This window comes from Dermochelys coriacea, chromosome 2, assembly GCF_009764565.3.
Source record: "Dermochelys coriacea isolate rDerCor1 chromosome 2, rDerCor1.pri.v4, whole genome shotgun sequence".
Classification (NCBI taxonomy): domain Eukaryota; kingdom Metazoa; phylum Chordata; order Testudines; family Dermochelyidae; genus Dermochelys; species Dermochelys coriacea.
Genome location: NC_050069.1, coordinates 236184459 through 236200114, shown reverse-complemented (window position 1 = coordinate 236200114; position 15656 = coordinate 236184459). Strand labels below are relative to the sequence as shown.

At 41.6% G+C, this 15656-nt stretch overlaps 2 protein-coding genes across 33 annotated transcripts in view; one reads left to right on the top strand and one right to left on the bottom strand.

The window, feature by feature from the left end:
- Window positions 1-7310, top strand: part of ARHGAP21 (Rho GTPase activating protein 21) — a 188723-nt gene extending 181413 nt beyond the window's left edge. For all 5 annotated transcript variants that reach the window (XM_043509476.1, XM_038390270.2, XM_038390274.2 and 2 more), the window contains 2 exons: window positions 1123-1154; window positions 4755-7310. In XM_043509476.1, the coding sequence (XP_043365411.1) occupies window positions 1123-1154; window positions 4755-6494 (1772 nt within the window). In that variant the 3' untranslated portion in view covers window positions 6495-7310. The remainder of the gene's footprint in view (window positions 1-1122; window positions 1155-4754) is intronic.
- A 5754-nt stretch (window positions 7311-13064) lies between these two features.
- The window catches only part of KIAA1217 (KIAA1217 ortholog), a 528161-nt gene continuing 525569 nt past the window's right edge, over window positions 13065-15656 (bottom strand). For 20 of the 28 annotated variants that reach the window (XM_043509473.1, XM_038392048.2, XM_038392056.2 and 17 more), the window contains 2 exons: window positions 15444-15569; window positions 13065-14438 (listed from right to left, as the gene is read on the bottom strand). In XM_043509473.1, the coding sequence (XP_043365408.1) occupies window positions 13947-14438; window positions 15444-15569 (618 nt within the window). In that variant the 3' untranslated portion in view covers window positions 13065-13946. Of the gene's footprint in view, window positions 15570-15656 lie in introns of all 28 variants that reach the window. The other 8 variants (XM_043509457.1, XM_043509460.1, XM_043509458.1 and 5 more) reach the window with 4 other exon arrangements.

Sequence of the window (15656 nt, the reverse complement as noted above, 5' to 3'; positions counted from 1 at the left end):
GATGTCACTAGTGGATTCTGTGATGTCACTGATGGACAGCTGGAACTGTAGGAAGAAGGAGGACTGTTGCCCACATTGTAGCTGCCTTGTCTGCAGAAACCCCCGTTTCTTGTAAATGCAAAAAAAAAAAAAAAAAAAAAAATTGATCTGTGCTGTAAATTTTCTTTTAAGAGTATTTTAAACAGATCAATGCTACTTTTTAAAAGTCTTTCTGCTGTTTCTTGTTATTTCTGAAGCAGACCCTGAGGAGGAATAGCATGGTATGGTCCACTGGTTTTTCTAGTCATAAAGCATTAGCCATGTGTCAAAAAGGGGTGTGGCATGGGGCTCAGCTCTTTAATTCTGGGGGAAAAGTCCCACATAAGTTGGAAAATGTCAAAGAAAACATGTTCTGGTTATTGTGCTAGCCCTTTCTTACCCCCTTTATAACTGTATAACCTCAGTTTTTGCTAGAAAATAAAATTATGGTGTTCATTTTTCATTTCATAATAACGCTTGTTATAGAGAAATACAAAACTGGTAGCTGCTGTACTCTAGCTAGGTAAAAGTAAAATTTCACCTATATGTTACTCAGAGGAGAATACAGATGTAAAATTGGGGTTTAAAATACAGCACAATGTTAAAATGATACTCCTTATGTAAATTACTGTTTGACAAAACGAATGCAACCGTGAGAACCTCAATTTGCAGTTAGGGCAGCCAACAATATTAAGATGTTCAGTTTTGTATCGTGTATCACATCAGTCACAGGAGAGTACCCAGGACAATCCTGAAAAGGTCTCTCAGCTGCAGTTTTGCAGGGCTGTACACTTAAAACATGGAATAAACATTAGCATTTCTGTTTTTTATTTAGAAGAACAGGGCTCCTTTGCCATTCCTGTCATTGAGCTGGTTCTGCCTACAATTCACAGCATCCTTTCATGGCGGTGGCTTTCTGTGGTGCAGCTTGCATCTTTGTGAGCTCTGATTATCCACTCTGTTCTGGTTTTTATTTGCTCTCACATTTTGGTCTGTGCTTGTTTTTTTTCTCTCCCCCCCCCGCCCCCCATAAGTCCAGCATTGTCTGTAGCAAAAACAAATTTTGCACAGAACTGACCATATTGTAACTGATTTTTTCCACAGACTCGGCTACTAGTGACTCAGCAAAATCTAAGGTAAATCTTTTGTGAAATTATAAAGCAAAATTTCTAATCTACTTTAGATCTTTGCATTTTTTTGCATTGGTTGTTTATACATGGATACATATGGCGTTATTTAAGATTTTATTGTAAACACGGGTGCTATATTCAATATTCCTTCTCCAATTAATTTTGGAGCATGAAAGTGGAAAAAGTCACTCAGTTGTAAATATTGACTCTCATGAAGGGAAGCTGCAAACTCTGAAGCAATGTTTGTTACAATTAGGGTCTATATACTATAAACTACTATTTATTTATACATCTAGTTTAGGTTGTATAGTATGTTCCTCTCCATTGCTTGCCTGCTGTTGATACTCAGACTAGTGTAACAACTTTTGCATGTCTGTCTCTATTTCAGTCTGTAAAGTATGTGTAGAATACAAGGGCAGCTTCTGCTGACGGTCATGGATCCTAGCTCCATAAGAAGCCAACTGGTATAGCCAAAGATTTCTCTTCTAAAACCAATTAGAAAGCATTTTTGAGGTAGGGAGGGGATGGTCTTGTGGGTATGATACAGGTCTGGGACTCAGGAGCTTAGATCCAATTGCAGGCTGAACCACCGACTTTTTATACATATATCTACATTGCAGTTAAAAACCTGCAGCTCGCCCAGGCTGTGGGCCTATTTAATTGCAGCGTAGACATCCTGGTTCAGGCTGGAGCCAGCCATAAGGACCCTGTGAGATGGAAGGGTTCCGAACAACTACCCTGCCATTAAACAGCCCCTTAACCTGAGCTTTGCAAGCCCGAGTCAACTGGCAGGGACCAGCCATGGATGTCTAATTGCAGTGTAGACATACCCTATATCAGTGGGTCTCACCGCGAGGTCTGGGGCCCCCTGGGGGGCTGTGGGCAGGTTTCAGGGGGTCCTCCAAGCATGGCTGGCATTAGACTTGCTAGGGCCCAGGGCAGAAAGCCAAAGCCCCTCAGCGCAGGACTGCAGCCGGGGGCCCCATCACCCGGGGCTGAAGCCGAAGTCTGAGCAACTTAGCTTCCCAGTGTCCCCTGTGGGACGGGGCTCCGGACAGTTGCCCTGCTTGCTACCCCTTAGTGCCGGCCCTGGCTTTTATATGCATAAAAACAGTTGTTGTGGCACAGCTGGGCTGTAGAGTTTTTATAGCATGTTGGGGGGGGGGGAAGAGACTAGAAATATGGATAGTTAAATGCAAATAAATGGCACCTACAGGTCTTGTTAGGAGCAGATTGCTCAGCCCTGGAAATGCCAACCTGCAAACTTCAGAGTCTTGCTATTTTAAAGCTTCCCTGACTGATGTAAGCAACTGACTTACCTTATTTATGTAGTCATTTTTTTTTTGTGGTAATGCCTACAGTCTGCTAGACCATGGTCATGCATAGGAGGGGCTTCGCCCTTGCCCCAAAGAACTTATGATCTATAAAGACTGAACAAATAGAGAATATGAGTGGGGGAAAGAATACTTATAAGAAAAGTGACCTGGTAATGATGACAATTACTGAAAATATTTTCTTATTATTAAGGTGTCCTAAAAAGGGGGACAAATAATTAGGCTCTCCCACCCCCTGCCCTTTTTTTTTTCCTGCTTTGTGATGTACAAAGGCAGACTTAAATTTGTGCCTATTTTTTACATTTGCTATTGTGATGTTAGCATTGTATTGCGTCTCCACTCATGAGTCTTCCAGTCTAGACACAACCAGAGTTTGTAAGAGTGTGAGCTGGGTAGTTCAGAGGGAGAGGAATCGTGAGCCAGACTGGTTTTTTTATCTACATTGACCAGTTAACATTTGGAACAAAGGAAGACTTTATTAAATAATCAAACATTACCCCTTCAGTTGATTTATTAATAGTAAAAATTCTCAGAAACCTCCACCAGTGGCCCTTCAGTAAAACCAAAGAAGACTGAACTTGGCATTGTTTTTTTTCCCTAAGACCTGGTCTACATTTGAAAGTTTTACTGGTATAACTTTGGGTTAGGGATGTGATTTTCTTTTATAAGCTAAAATAGTTATACCGGTAAACATCATAGTGTGGATACCAGTTTATACCAGTGAGACTGGAATAAAAGTGACTTATATTGGTATAGTTATTCCCCTTTGTGTACAGAAATTGCTCTACCAGTATAAAGCACCTTTATACTGATAGAACTGCGGAACAACTGTCTAATGTGGACAAGGCTTAAGATAATTAAGCAGAAAAATCACTTAAAAAACGAAACATGTACCACCTAAAACTTTCAGGCTGCCTTTTACTAAGAAACAAAAACAAAAAGGGTGTAAAAAATTTTAAGGAAAATCTTCTGGGGAGCACCTTTAATTGTAGTAATGATGAAAACCAAACAAACAAAATATTGTCCCTAAGCACCTCACCACCCACCTTGCCATAAGCAGCCCATTAATGTTTTGTAGAAGTCACATTGAAAGTGGGCCCTCAGGATGGACTTGAATATGGAGAGGCTAGTGGCCTTGAGGACAAGTTCAGGGAGGGAGTTCAATGCATAGGGAGTGGTCTTGGAGAAAGCCTAGGGATTCTTGTGCAGAAGCAGACAGATGGAGGGCTGAGGTCAGTGGGATTGGAGTCAGATGGAAGGGCGACACAAAAAGATATAGAGGCAGAGCTATACAGGACCTTGAAAGCAAGCACAAGCGGCTTGAATTTGATGCAGAGGAGGAGGGGGAACCAGTGAAAGGATTCCTAGAAGGGGTACCATGGACAGATGAACAGGCAAGGAAAACTATCTTAAACTGTGTATTGCATGCCGTGGAGGGGAGTAACTGGTGAGGGAGGCGTGAGAAGAGGTCACACAAATCTAAACTGGAGATGAGGGCATAAGCAAGAGCTTTAGCTAGAGAGAAGGAAAGAAAAGCTGGATCTCTTGAGTGCCTTGGAAGCAGAAGCAGAATTTGAGCCGGGATTAGGTAATACGGAGCAAGGGGAAAGGAAGAGTCAGATATGACCATCTCGCAGCTGAATAACGGGGAGATTTGTGGTGGTGTCATTAGTGACGGAGAACATGGGGAGCAGAGAATGCTTCATGGCCAAAACAGATCTTCCCTGTATTAAGCTTAAATTGATGATGATACATCCAGGAGGCAATCTGAGAAAGAAGGGCCTAGATCTGGGATTGGATGGATGGAAACAAGTCAGGAGTGGAAAGGTATATGTAAGTCTTCAGGATGGAGATGGTAGCTGAAGTTGTATGAGATCACTCAAAGAAAGGGTGTAAAGTGGGAAGAGGGAGGGACTGAAGTTCGAGACGCGCAGAATGTTCTCCGTGAAACAGATCACACTAGATTCTGATGTTGAAGAGGGTCTTTTTAGGCACCCTGGAGTCTCCTTAATTACTTAATATAGCACCCAGTTAATAATTGCAGTTGGACTGTGGCAGAGGGACCCTGCTGCAAAGTAGGGAAAGGGTGGATGTAGGGTGCCCACTGTGGCAGTGCAAGCCACACACACAGAGCAGAGCAGTATTCCCTGAAGAAACAGGAGTGAGCACTATGGCTTTGGAGACCAGAATATCCACATAAAATCTCAAATCAATGACATGCTGGTACATGTTTTAACTGCTAACCATGTTCCTTGATTTTTGTTTAAAACAGGGTTCTTGGGGATCTGGAAAGGATCAGTATAGCAGGGAACTGCTTGTGTCCTCCATCTTTGCAGCAGCTAGTCGCAAGCGGAAAAAAACAAAAGAAAAACCACAACCAAGCAGCTCAGAAGATGAGTTGGATAATGTATTTTTTAAGAAGGAGCTTGCTGAACAATCTCATGGTGATGTAACAAAAGAGGACACAGCTAAAGAGGAATGTGTGAGAGAGAGAGAGATGGCAGAAAGAAAACCAAGGATGTTTGTTCTGAAAGAAAAAGAGAACAGTATTAAAAAAGACATGATTGTTGCAAAGGATGAAAAGAAATCATTGAGGAAAGAGAGCATCCCCTTAGAGGAGCCTTCACCACCTTACCAACAAAAATATACAAAATCACCGAATCTCAGCCACCGGTTAACGGTACAGAACGATAGTCCTAAAATGCCTATTTCACAAGCCTCATCCCAGGTTGAAGAGACAGTGTCTGACTCTGGCACTATGCTTAGCACTTCTTCCCAGGCTTCCCTGCACAGATTTTCAGGCAAAAAATTAGCCAGCCCTGAAATTAAATGCATTGAATTTTTAGCTGCTGATGTCAGTTCTATCACCTCGGATTACTCAACCACTTCATCTACTACATATGTAACTGGTTTAGATTCTAATATGCTGAGCCCTGAAGTGCAATCGGTGACAGAAAGCAAGGGGGATGAGGCTGATGATGAAAGAAGTGAATTGATCAGTGAAGGTCGTCCTATGGAAACGGACAGTGAAAGTGATTTCCCGCTCTTTGCTACAAGTTCTGCTGCTGAAAGGATATTCAGGGGGAAAATGCAAGAAGTGCCAAAAACAAATCGGAGGAACTCTGAAGAAAGCGAAGTAAGTTGTACTGAGGGAAGTTCAACACCAAAGTTAGATGGCCGCAGACTGTTTAGCTCTCACAAACTTATTGAATGTGATACGCTATCTAGAAGAAAGTCGGCCCGGCACAAAACAGATAGCGAAGGATCAGGGGATGTCAAGAATGAGAAGGAGTCGCCTGCAATGACCAAAATGTTTGATATAATGAAAAAAGGAAGATCAACAAGCAGTTTAACTACATCAACTAGAAGTGAAACTGAAAAACAAGAACCTACTTGGAGACTTAAAATAACAGACAGATTAAAACTGCGTCTCAAAGCATCTGCAGATGATATGTTTGGTATAGGAAATCAAAAATCTAGCTCTGCAGAGACCTCAAAGAGAAAAAATATCAGGCGAAGGCATACACTTGGAGGGCAGAGGGATTTTGCGGAAATAAGTGTTTTGAACGCATGGAAAGCTCAAGAACAGGGTCAAAGTAGAGAGAGAGAATCTGAGCTTTCAGCTGTGAATCGGTTGAAGCCAAAATGTCCAGCCCAGGACCTCTCAATTTCAGAGTGGCTTGCACGGGAACGTTTACGCACTAGCACAACTGACCTTAATACGGGTGAAACTGGAGAGCCCAAACTTGAGAACACTAGCTTAACAGATGTATCAAAGGCAGATCTGCCTTTATCTGCAGAGATGCAGGCAGATGAAGGCAGTTCTTCTAGCAGCTTGACTTTGATCAATAGAACACCCCCTCTGTCAGGACCACTCCAGCCTCCTGACCAGGTAAATGGTGAAACTTATCAGAGCATGAACAAAAGCAGCTTCAGTGCAGCAGTTGATGCCCATCCTCATAAACTCTCTGGGACCCAGGTGGTTAGATCTCGATTTTACCAGTATCTTTGAAATGGGGAAAGGTCCACTACAGCTTACTGTTACACTTCCCAATAACTCTGTATATATTTTCCTGTACTGTTGTTTTTATGCAGCCTTCGTTTGGGCTGGTTTCATCCATATGCACTGTGGAAAGTCTTTCACAGTGCATTACTACAGCCAGAAGAACATTTTAAAAAAAAGTTAAAAGTATATATCTATTTTAAGGAAAAGTATATTTGATGGCTGCATACAAATGTTGAACAAAGCATCTGATGCAACGTGCTATGTAGTGTGTTTATGGTTTTATGACTGAAAGTTGGTCTGGCATTAGTATGCAGAAAAATTGTTCTTTTGGGTTAGTCACTAACAAGTGCCTCATCATAAATTCATTTGGTTTGTTAGGGTGCCATATTGTTATTTGTTAAATTAGGGAAACATACTACAAACAAACGAACACATTTTATTGTTAACAAATTTCATTACATTTTACAGATTTTAACACAGGTGGATACAGAGCTTCCATTCCTTAGGCATTCCAGTTGGATCTCTGAGTTTTGTATTCCAATTTTAATACAGTTTTTGTGTTTTATGTGACTTAAATTTTTAATCTTTCTGTAAAATAAGTAACTTAAATGTACATATTACATGTGTATCTTTTCTTCAGATACCAGATTTGATATAAATGTTGTAACATAGGCGTGTAGATAGTGGATCCTGGATGGAACTGGTTTCTTTTATTGAGAAGAATATAATTCTGCATGAAGACTTAATGAATTCAAACTTGTATCATGCCTGTGTGCATCTACTTAAACACTGGAAATAAAATGGTTTTTGTGACTCCTTGAATGGCCTGAATTTCATTCTAATGAATAGTTCTAAAATGATTGCTTACAAGTTGCAATCCGCAACTGCATCCAATATCAGAAAACCTGCAGTTATCTGGAATGAATGACCGTCTCTGTGTGGAAAGAGGCAATTCAAAGGTTTTGGGTTGCAGAGTGTAAAGAGGCTATTATTATAAATGTGTGAATTATTCATAAGTAAAGGACTCTAAGGTTTTCAAACCTTCCGTGTCTATGGGACAGTCCCACAAATATAGCATGTGACAGAAAGATTCAGATGTGTAAATTTCTTTATTTTGATTTTTAAACTCCATTTATAATCTGGTCCTATATCATACACCAAATTAAGTTTATTTGGTTAGGTGGTCTTTCTTCAATGTGAAGTTTCTGTGATACTGAGGAAAACATGAAAATATCAATAATCCTTCAGAATCACAGAATCCTGAATATCTTAACCCTTATATCTCTGGTGTTTTCCATACCACCAGCCAAATCAGTGCTGTCTTTCATAATTCATTGTAAAGACCAGCTGATGGATTGTGAAAACTCAGAAAAATTTCTATTTACAAACAATTCTACCTACATGTTATACTTGGTTTCTCCTCTTTTATTGCCTAGCATATTTGTTCCTTACTTTGTCCACTGCTAGGTATTTGCCCTCTAAGTCACAATCCTCTGTTGGTGACATGAAAGTTAATTGCTCTAAAGAGGGTAACAATAATCCTGTGTCACTCATAAGTGGGGAATGAGCAGCAGGAGCACAAAAACTCTGTGCAACAAAAATTCTGTTTTCATGCACATATTATCAGTACAAACAAAGTGCGATGTGTATGCAGGCTTGGTTCCATATAGAGCCTTTTTCATGTTGTTCAAAATGGCTGTAATAATTCTGTACTTTATATCTACCTTACTTTTCGCAATGGAAATAAATGTTATTTCTTCACAAGGAACAGTATCTTCTTTGATGATGTTCCATGAAAATTCTCTTTACTGAAATTTTGTGTATATGTCTGTGCCCAGTAGCAATTGAAATAAAAATTATTTCCGTTCTTATTGTCCCTCTAACAACTTTTAACTATACCTTTTCCAGATATACTGTGGTACTGGTGCATAAGTAGCATCTCCATTTGAAATATAAGGAAAAATCAATCTTTGCTAGCTTCTCAAAGTCAGTAGTTTGTTGGCAGTTTAATTTCACTCTTCAATCAGGACCAAAAGTCTCCTTTTTAAAGTGCATTTCAGAAAGGGACTTCAACACCATGGATACTATGTTGCTCTGATATCCACATAATAAAAGTACATGAAAATATGAATGGAGTGCAAGTGCCCTTTAGACATCTTTTCACAGGTGAAGCAGATTCTCTGTTAACAAGCAAAGTGCATTCTAATACCTGTGGAACATGGGAGACCCTCCACAATTCATACTTCCTAAATAGATACTTGAATTGATTCAGCAGTGATCAAATGGAAAGAGGACTGCTCTCTCAATGGGAAATAAAGAAAAAATGGACATTCCTGGGATAGGTGTGAAGAGATGAATAATACATTTTTGGGGTTTGTAATTTTTGACATCTCCAAAGCGATGTTCCCCTTTAAATGGGGTAGTGGGGGGACTCAGTTTGGTTTGAGAGCAACCGCACACCTTTCCTTCCAACCTTTTAAATTAAACTACTCTTGAATGTTGATTTCAAGCAGGACCTTCTGTGACATTTACAATGAGCACTAATCTTCAACCACCTTTCTGCTTTTCTCTCTCGCTCTGAGGCAGGGAAGAAGCCGAGGGCCACCACCAGGGCTCCCTTGTTGCTGACCATCCTGTGGAACTGCAGTTGCCCTTAGATGATGCGATTCCTCTGGGTCTTGGTCATTTGGAAGGTAGAGTGAGAGATGGGCACCCTTTGGGTCCAGCTGGAGATGGAGGCTCCATCTGTAGCATAGTGGCAGCCCCTCTGCTCCCTTTGCCCAATACACAGTAATGTTCAAGCATCATGGGCCTAATTAAAATCTCAGGTTTTTTTTTTTTTTTAATCTTCCGGGATCCCTACCTCACACTTAACTTTGCTTTGATTCTTTTATCGTGGGGGGAAGCTGCCCAAGGCCAAAGTGAAAGTGCATTTCAGGTTCAAAATCCACTGTGCAAAAATGCTGGGCGGGGGCTGTCTCCCTTCTGTTTTTCTAAGGGTTGGTGCTGTCTCCTCCCTCATTCAGAATTTCTATCCAAGCTCTCCTACAGTCTTTTTCTTCCCCATGCTTTTATATTCACTTTCCTCCTTGTTTCCCTTCATCTTAATACCCTTCCTCTATTGTCCATATTCTCCTGCATGCCAGCTTGCTTTGTCACATCCTACCCCTAACCTCACCCCTTTCCCTGAAAGTGAGATGGTAGCCTCCTGTACCATACGCTGCTGTGAAAGGTCCTCTTTCCTACACCCCCCCATCCCGTTTGTGGTGTTCCTTCAATGTTGCTGCCCCTAGCAACTCTGCCCCTCTCTCTCATTCAGGCTCCTGAGTGCTGTGTCTCCTGCCCCCTTCAGCCTCATAGGGTTTCACCACCTGTTCCCCAACCACCATGTGCCACAATCTTCTTTAAGGGCAACCTGGCTTTCAGTAGGGTTACTATACATCCATATTAGCCCAGACATGTCCAGCTTTTTGGTTCTTAAATGGCCAGCTGGGAGGAAGATCTAGAAACATTGGGGATTTTGCCATTATTTTTCCCCAAAGGAGAGTTGATCATTCACAAAAGAGAGTGAATGTTGATCAGCTGAGAGTGTGCCCACTTTTTCTGCCAGTGCTTGCGCTGCAAAACAGCTGTTTTGCGTGGCTGGGAGGGAGGGGGAAATAGGGTGGGCTCAGGGGAGGAGTTGGGGTTGGGGGTGCATGAGCAAATACCTCCCACCAGGGGACTGTACTCTTTTTTGAATGTTCAAATATGGTAACCCTGGCTTCAGTCCTACAGAAAACAAGCTCAGGTTCATGACCCTTGTAAGGACAGCCTCACTGCTGCAGGGAAGGCTGGAGGCTACTGGTTCCCAGACTTTAGGAAGCTGATCCCTCTGCAATAAGAAAAGGAAGCCAAATGCACCTCCTTACCCTAATATCATTTTCCATCCTCCCTTTATTCCCCTCTCCATGCACCACAGCCCATTTCAGTGAGGGGTTGGGATTAGTAGCCCCTTCTTCCTTTGGTGGAGGTGGTGGGTAGGCACACTGGTGAGGGATGATGGGAGGGGTCCTGCTGCAAAATTTTGGAGTAGGTTAACATTCCAGGGCCGTAGATGGGGAAAGGACTTCTGCCCAGCTCCAAGGGGACTGGGACATGGTGGCAAATTAAAATAAATTCATGTCACGTTTACCAAAAAAACCCACCTCATGAGAGAGATTCCAAAGTTGGCAGGATAGGTATGAGACCTGTTCCCTAGAGAGAGCACCTGCTGAGCCATTGAGATACTGTTTGGTCAGGAATTCCTTTTGCTAGGAAGTGAGTGAGTCATAGGAAGGGTGGCCCCAATTTATGAGGTACAGCCACTGCACTCCAGTTCCTTGATCAGAGAAACATGCATAACTGTGTTCTTTTTTTGAACCAAAAAAAGGTAGTTCCAGTTTGCCTAATCTGTAGTCCGTGATTTTTTTGGGGTAGCATGAGAGTTTTGTGTTTGGAAACACTCATTTTGTCATCAGTTCCCCAAGCGATGCTGTGTCCATTTTGTAAATGATAAATTTTGCTTAAAAGACAAGTGGGTCTTGTATATACAGCCTTCATTTTCAGTGCTCAGCACAGGGAGAACAACTAAACAGACACATTGGCTGAGAGTCTCCTATCACTTTAGACAACTCCGTGGAGAGGTGACTAAGTAGCCTTTAGCTATAGAATTCATTTTTCCTCTGCACCTCACAGGAGGGTACGAGAAGGCTGCTGGGGCTAGTACTGCAGCCATCACCTATGTATTTCTGTGCTGCTGCCCCTGGCTCAAATTGGGCGAGGTGTGTGTGGTGGGCAGGGTTGGCATTAAGGCAGGGACACAGATTAGCTGCAGTGGCACCTAGTGGGAGGGAATGCATGGTCACGGCTGTAGCCCAGCAGGAGAGATGAGGCACCAGTGGCAATGGATGACAAGGTGACAGATGGTAGTCCGGCATAAAAGTACATTTGTCAGTGGATTACTTCCGTGTAACACCTATGACTGCACACGCCTTAGAGGCAAGATTAGGATTGTCTCAATTTTCAGTTTAGTATTTTATACATGAATATATAGTCTGAGGGAAAACAGCCATGTCTAAAAACCACAATTAACTAGCTACTTTCTTAGGTTTGCACAATGAATCATTTACCAAATATGAGGCAGGCGGGGGGGGGGGGGGGTTGACATGTTTTGTAAAATGTAACCAAGCTCTGTTTAGATAAAGTGTCCCATCTTGGAGAAGACTTTGGTGTTCTGTTCATGTAGTCATGCTAGTAACAAATCATCAAGCCTCTGTGTAGGTGTGGGAATCTGTCATGGGCTCTTGCTTAGCTTATATCAAGTTTCTCTTACTAAGCAAACTGAGCATCAATGCTGGAAACTGTGTGTTATTTTCACTCTCACCTAATATTATTAAACCCTTTTCATAAGTGTCTTTAGCAAAAGCCTAACCAGTACGTTATCGAAGATCATGTAACTTACTTGGATGTGGAGATCTTTTAAACATTAACCTAACTCCCACCCAGACAAGATCTCCTCCTGCTCGGACTGACAGCCAGAAACAAATGTGACATTCAGTAAATTAGTTTTAGGCCATAATTTTGGGAATGGAAATGCTTTGACAGCAAGAGCACTCTTTGTGACAGCGTAAAATCTTATAGCAGCAGTCTTAATAAAAGAGTGGATAATGACTTTGTGCTGTCTTTAGTATGGAGCAGAAGTTTCTAAGGCTTCATACAAAGAATAAATCCACTAGAGAGTTCCTCAAGTGCATGGAGAAGAAAACAACGGGAGGGAAGAGGGAAGCATCAATTGATTAGAGGAGACAAATTAGGCAGGGGACAGTACCGAAGTTGCTTATGTCCTTGCCTGCAGAGTAACCTTGCACAAGGCAGTGGGTGTGTCTGCAAAGGCAGCTCTGATTAACCATCATGTTGACAAGCCTTGCTGCTGTCTCAGTTCTAATCCAGAGCAGCTCTACTTGAGCCAGAGTTGGTTCGGGTATTTATATTGATACTGGTGTGATTGCTGAAGTCTAAGGTTTCCACTGACAATATTACTGCTGCACGGGACTCCATGAGGGATCAGGAGTCTTTTTGTAAGGGATCAGGACCTTCAGCCTCAAGTAACAGCAACTTTGTGGGGGGGGGTTTTACAATTCTGTTCTTGAAAAAAAATAATACACGTAAACCAAATAGAAAGAGAAAAGTGGTTTCCTCTTTCGCTGTTTGGCCAAGTAACTCTTCAATGGCATTAGAAGGTAAGAGTCCAAATCTCAAAGAATTACAATTTTGCTCATTATGTCAGACTTTACATTAGAAGGTGAAGATTTTGAACCACCATTGTAAAAGTTATTAGTGACAAAATACAAAACCGTAGCATGCAGCCCTTTATTTTTGTAAAGTTCTTCGCTTAGCATAGTGCTGTATATTACATTAAACAAAGAAATTTATTTACAAAAACACTAGTTATGCAAACGTTTTGCTCTTTTACATTTGCTCAATATTCACCTCTCCCCATATATATATTTTTAAAGCATGCATAAAAATTAATTTTGGTGTAGTAAAACTACTCTGTGCCCAGCCACATACAGTATTTATTTTTATGTATATATTTATAGATATGTACAAAAGGTTGCCAGTATACATAACAGTACAGAAGTGTACACCTTAAAATCCACACTGCAATACGAGTTACCAGGTCTCCATAAAACAAAAGAAAAATGGTGGATTTAGCTAAGAATAAAAGTAATCAGCAAATACTTATATGTAAAAACAATTTATTTTTGTTGGATTGGCAAATTATTAAATATAATTTGAATGGCAGTGCAATATGTTAAGTTACCTCATACACACAAATACCAGTCTTATTCTGTTTCTTGTGTAGAGGTTTACTGTCCAGCATAACACTTTCAAATGTACATTATAATAGTATCAAAATGTTTTGGCAAAAAGATCTTGAAAGGAACTATGATGTTTTGTTGACAAAAATAGAAATCTGTAACAAAGCTAAATAACACTAAAAGAAAAGAAAAAAAATTTCAGTTCAGTTTTACATTTGTGTATAATCACACTTCAGTATATCTCTGTTCATTTGTAGTCCCCATAATGAAAATAGCTTTATACAAAACAACTTACTACAATTTCTGGAACCATACATTGTTTTTTCCATGCTCTATATGTTTCTGCGCACACACACCCACACTCACACACCTTCTGCACTTTTTGTAACAGGTGCTAGATATAGAAAGAAAATGCTCTATTATCATTAACAGCAACAAAGTTTTACAAAACAGCTTCACTCTAGTCTATTGTATTAATCCAGTACTTAGCACATGTTTAGTATTAAGTCTCAAATAATAAAACAAAATGATACATTCCCTTGCTAAAATATTGGTTGCAGATTCATTGATAATAAACAGAAGCTGTGGTGAAGTTGCGCATACTAGTGTTTAGCCTTTAAGTGGTCTCCTTGGCTGAGGAGGTGAGTTTGCTGGCGTTTCCATTCTGTGACTTGTAGCTGGTGAAGCTAGGTGTATGGATTGTCCTGATGCTCTTCAGGCCTTGGTTCAGTGAAGTGGGAGAGGTAGACGAAGGGGGGGAAGAGGAGGAGGAAGGGGGGGATGGCCGGCCATTTTGAGTCTGTAGTGAGAATGAAAGATGGTGACCTTTACCTGTGTAAGCGGGGTTCTGAAACTTTAAGGAGCCATTAGAGACAGAAGGAATTAGAGAGGTAGAGTGGGCAGTGCGACCTGTTTGAGGACTCAGAAGGTTAAAGGAAGGAATAGATATTTTAGTAGGTGGATTAAGAGGGTTAGAACTGTCACCACTAGAAGCAGGCACAGAGCTGTTTTTCCCAGAGGTGGGAGAAAAAGCTGGGATTTTAGAAGCAGGTAGGGTAGGGGAAGTAGCTTTATAGTCCCCACCAGCTTTCTTAGCACTTCCATTAGCCTGTAAATAAAGATGGCAGGAGACAGTTTGTCAGAAAGCCAGTAACATAAGTAAACAGGGCCTGGGAAAACAGCCCTACAGAAAATAAGAATGAACTGTTCAAGGGCCTGAGCTAAGTCTTGCAGCTGTGGACTGGACCTGGTACAATCCCCAAAGTGCACAACAAAGAATGCATAGAGAGCAAAGAGAGAGAAAGAACAAAGCTTGTGCAAGAAGTCACATCAACCTACAGACTATTCACTACATTGGTCATGCTTCGGGATTGTTAACGTGAGGATGGATGGAGCATTAATGTGGATCTAATGCAATCCATTAAACCAGAGGTTCTCAAAAACTGGGTCAGGACCCCAAAGTGGGTCGCAATCCCATTTTATGGAGTGGCGAGGGCTGGCGTTAGACTTGATGGGGCCCGGAGCTGAAGCCCGAGACCCACTGCCTGGGGACAAAGCCAAAGCCCAAGGGCTTCAGGGCTTGGGTTACATGCCCCCTGCCCAGGACTGAAGCCCTTGGACTTCAGCTTTGGCCCCTTCTCCCTCCCCGGGCAGTGGGGCCCCCAACCCAGGGCTGCAAGCTCAGGCTTTGGTCCCCACTCCTGGAGTCATGTAGTAATTTTTGTTAGAAGGGGGTTGCGGTGCAATGAAGTTAGAGAACCGCTGCATTAAAACACAGATTAGTATCCGTTGCTTCCTTTAAAACTCTTTGAACAGAGGATTTCCTAGCTGTCCTGATGAATCACGTTTACCAATGGGAAGTAAACAGGTATGGCTTCTTAAGCTGAACATTGGAGTAAAAAGCAGATGTTTCATTGCAGGCATGCAAAGTATGGTGAAAGTGTAATAAGGATCATAAAGAGATTTTCATGCCCCCAACATCCAGGATGTCTAGTTAGATCTCATTTGAAAGAACAAATCCATTATTTGGTATAATCTACATCAGTGACTTGACTTACATTTTTTTAAACAGCTTTAAATGTCCATCCAAAGATTTGGTTTAGGGTAAAACTACCTGTCTGTATTGGCGTGGATCCTGTAGCTTGTGCTGTCTGCCTGCTTTATCCAGGCTTCCTTGTTGTCTACTTTTTGTAGCCATGGGTATTGGCATCCTGCTGGTCTGTGGAGTGGTGCTTGAGCCCTGTTAAAAGGATTGTAGGGGCACGGGAAAGACAAGGAAATCACAGTGGTAAATAGGAGTGCATTTAAAGAGGGGAATCACATACCA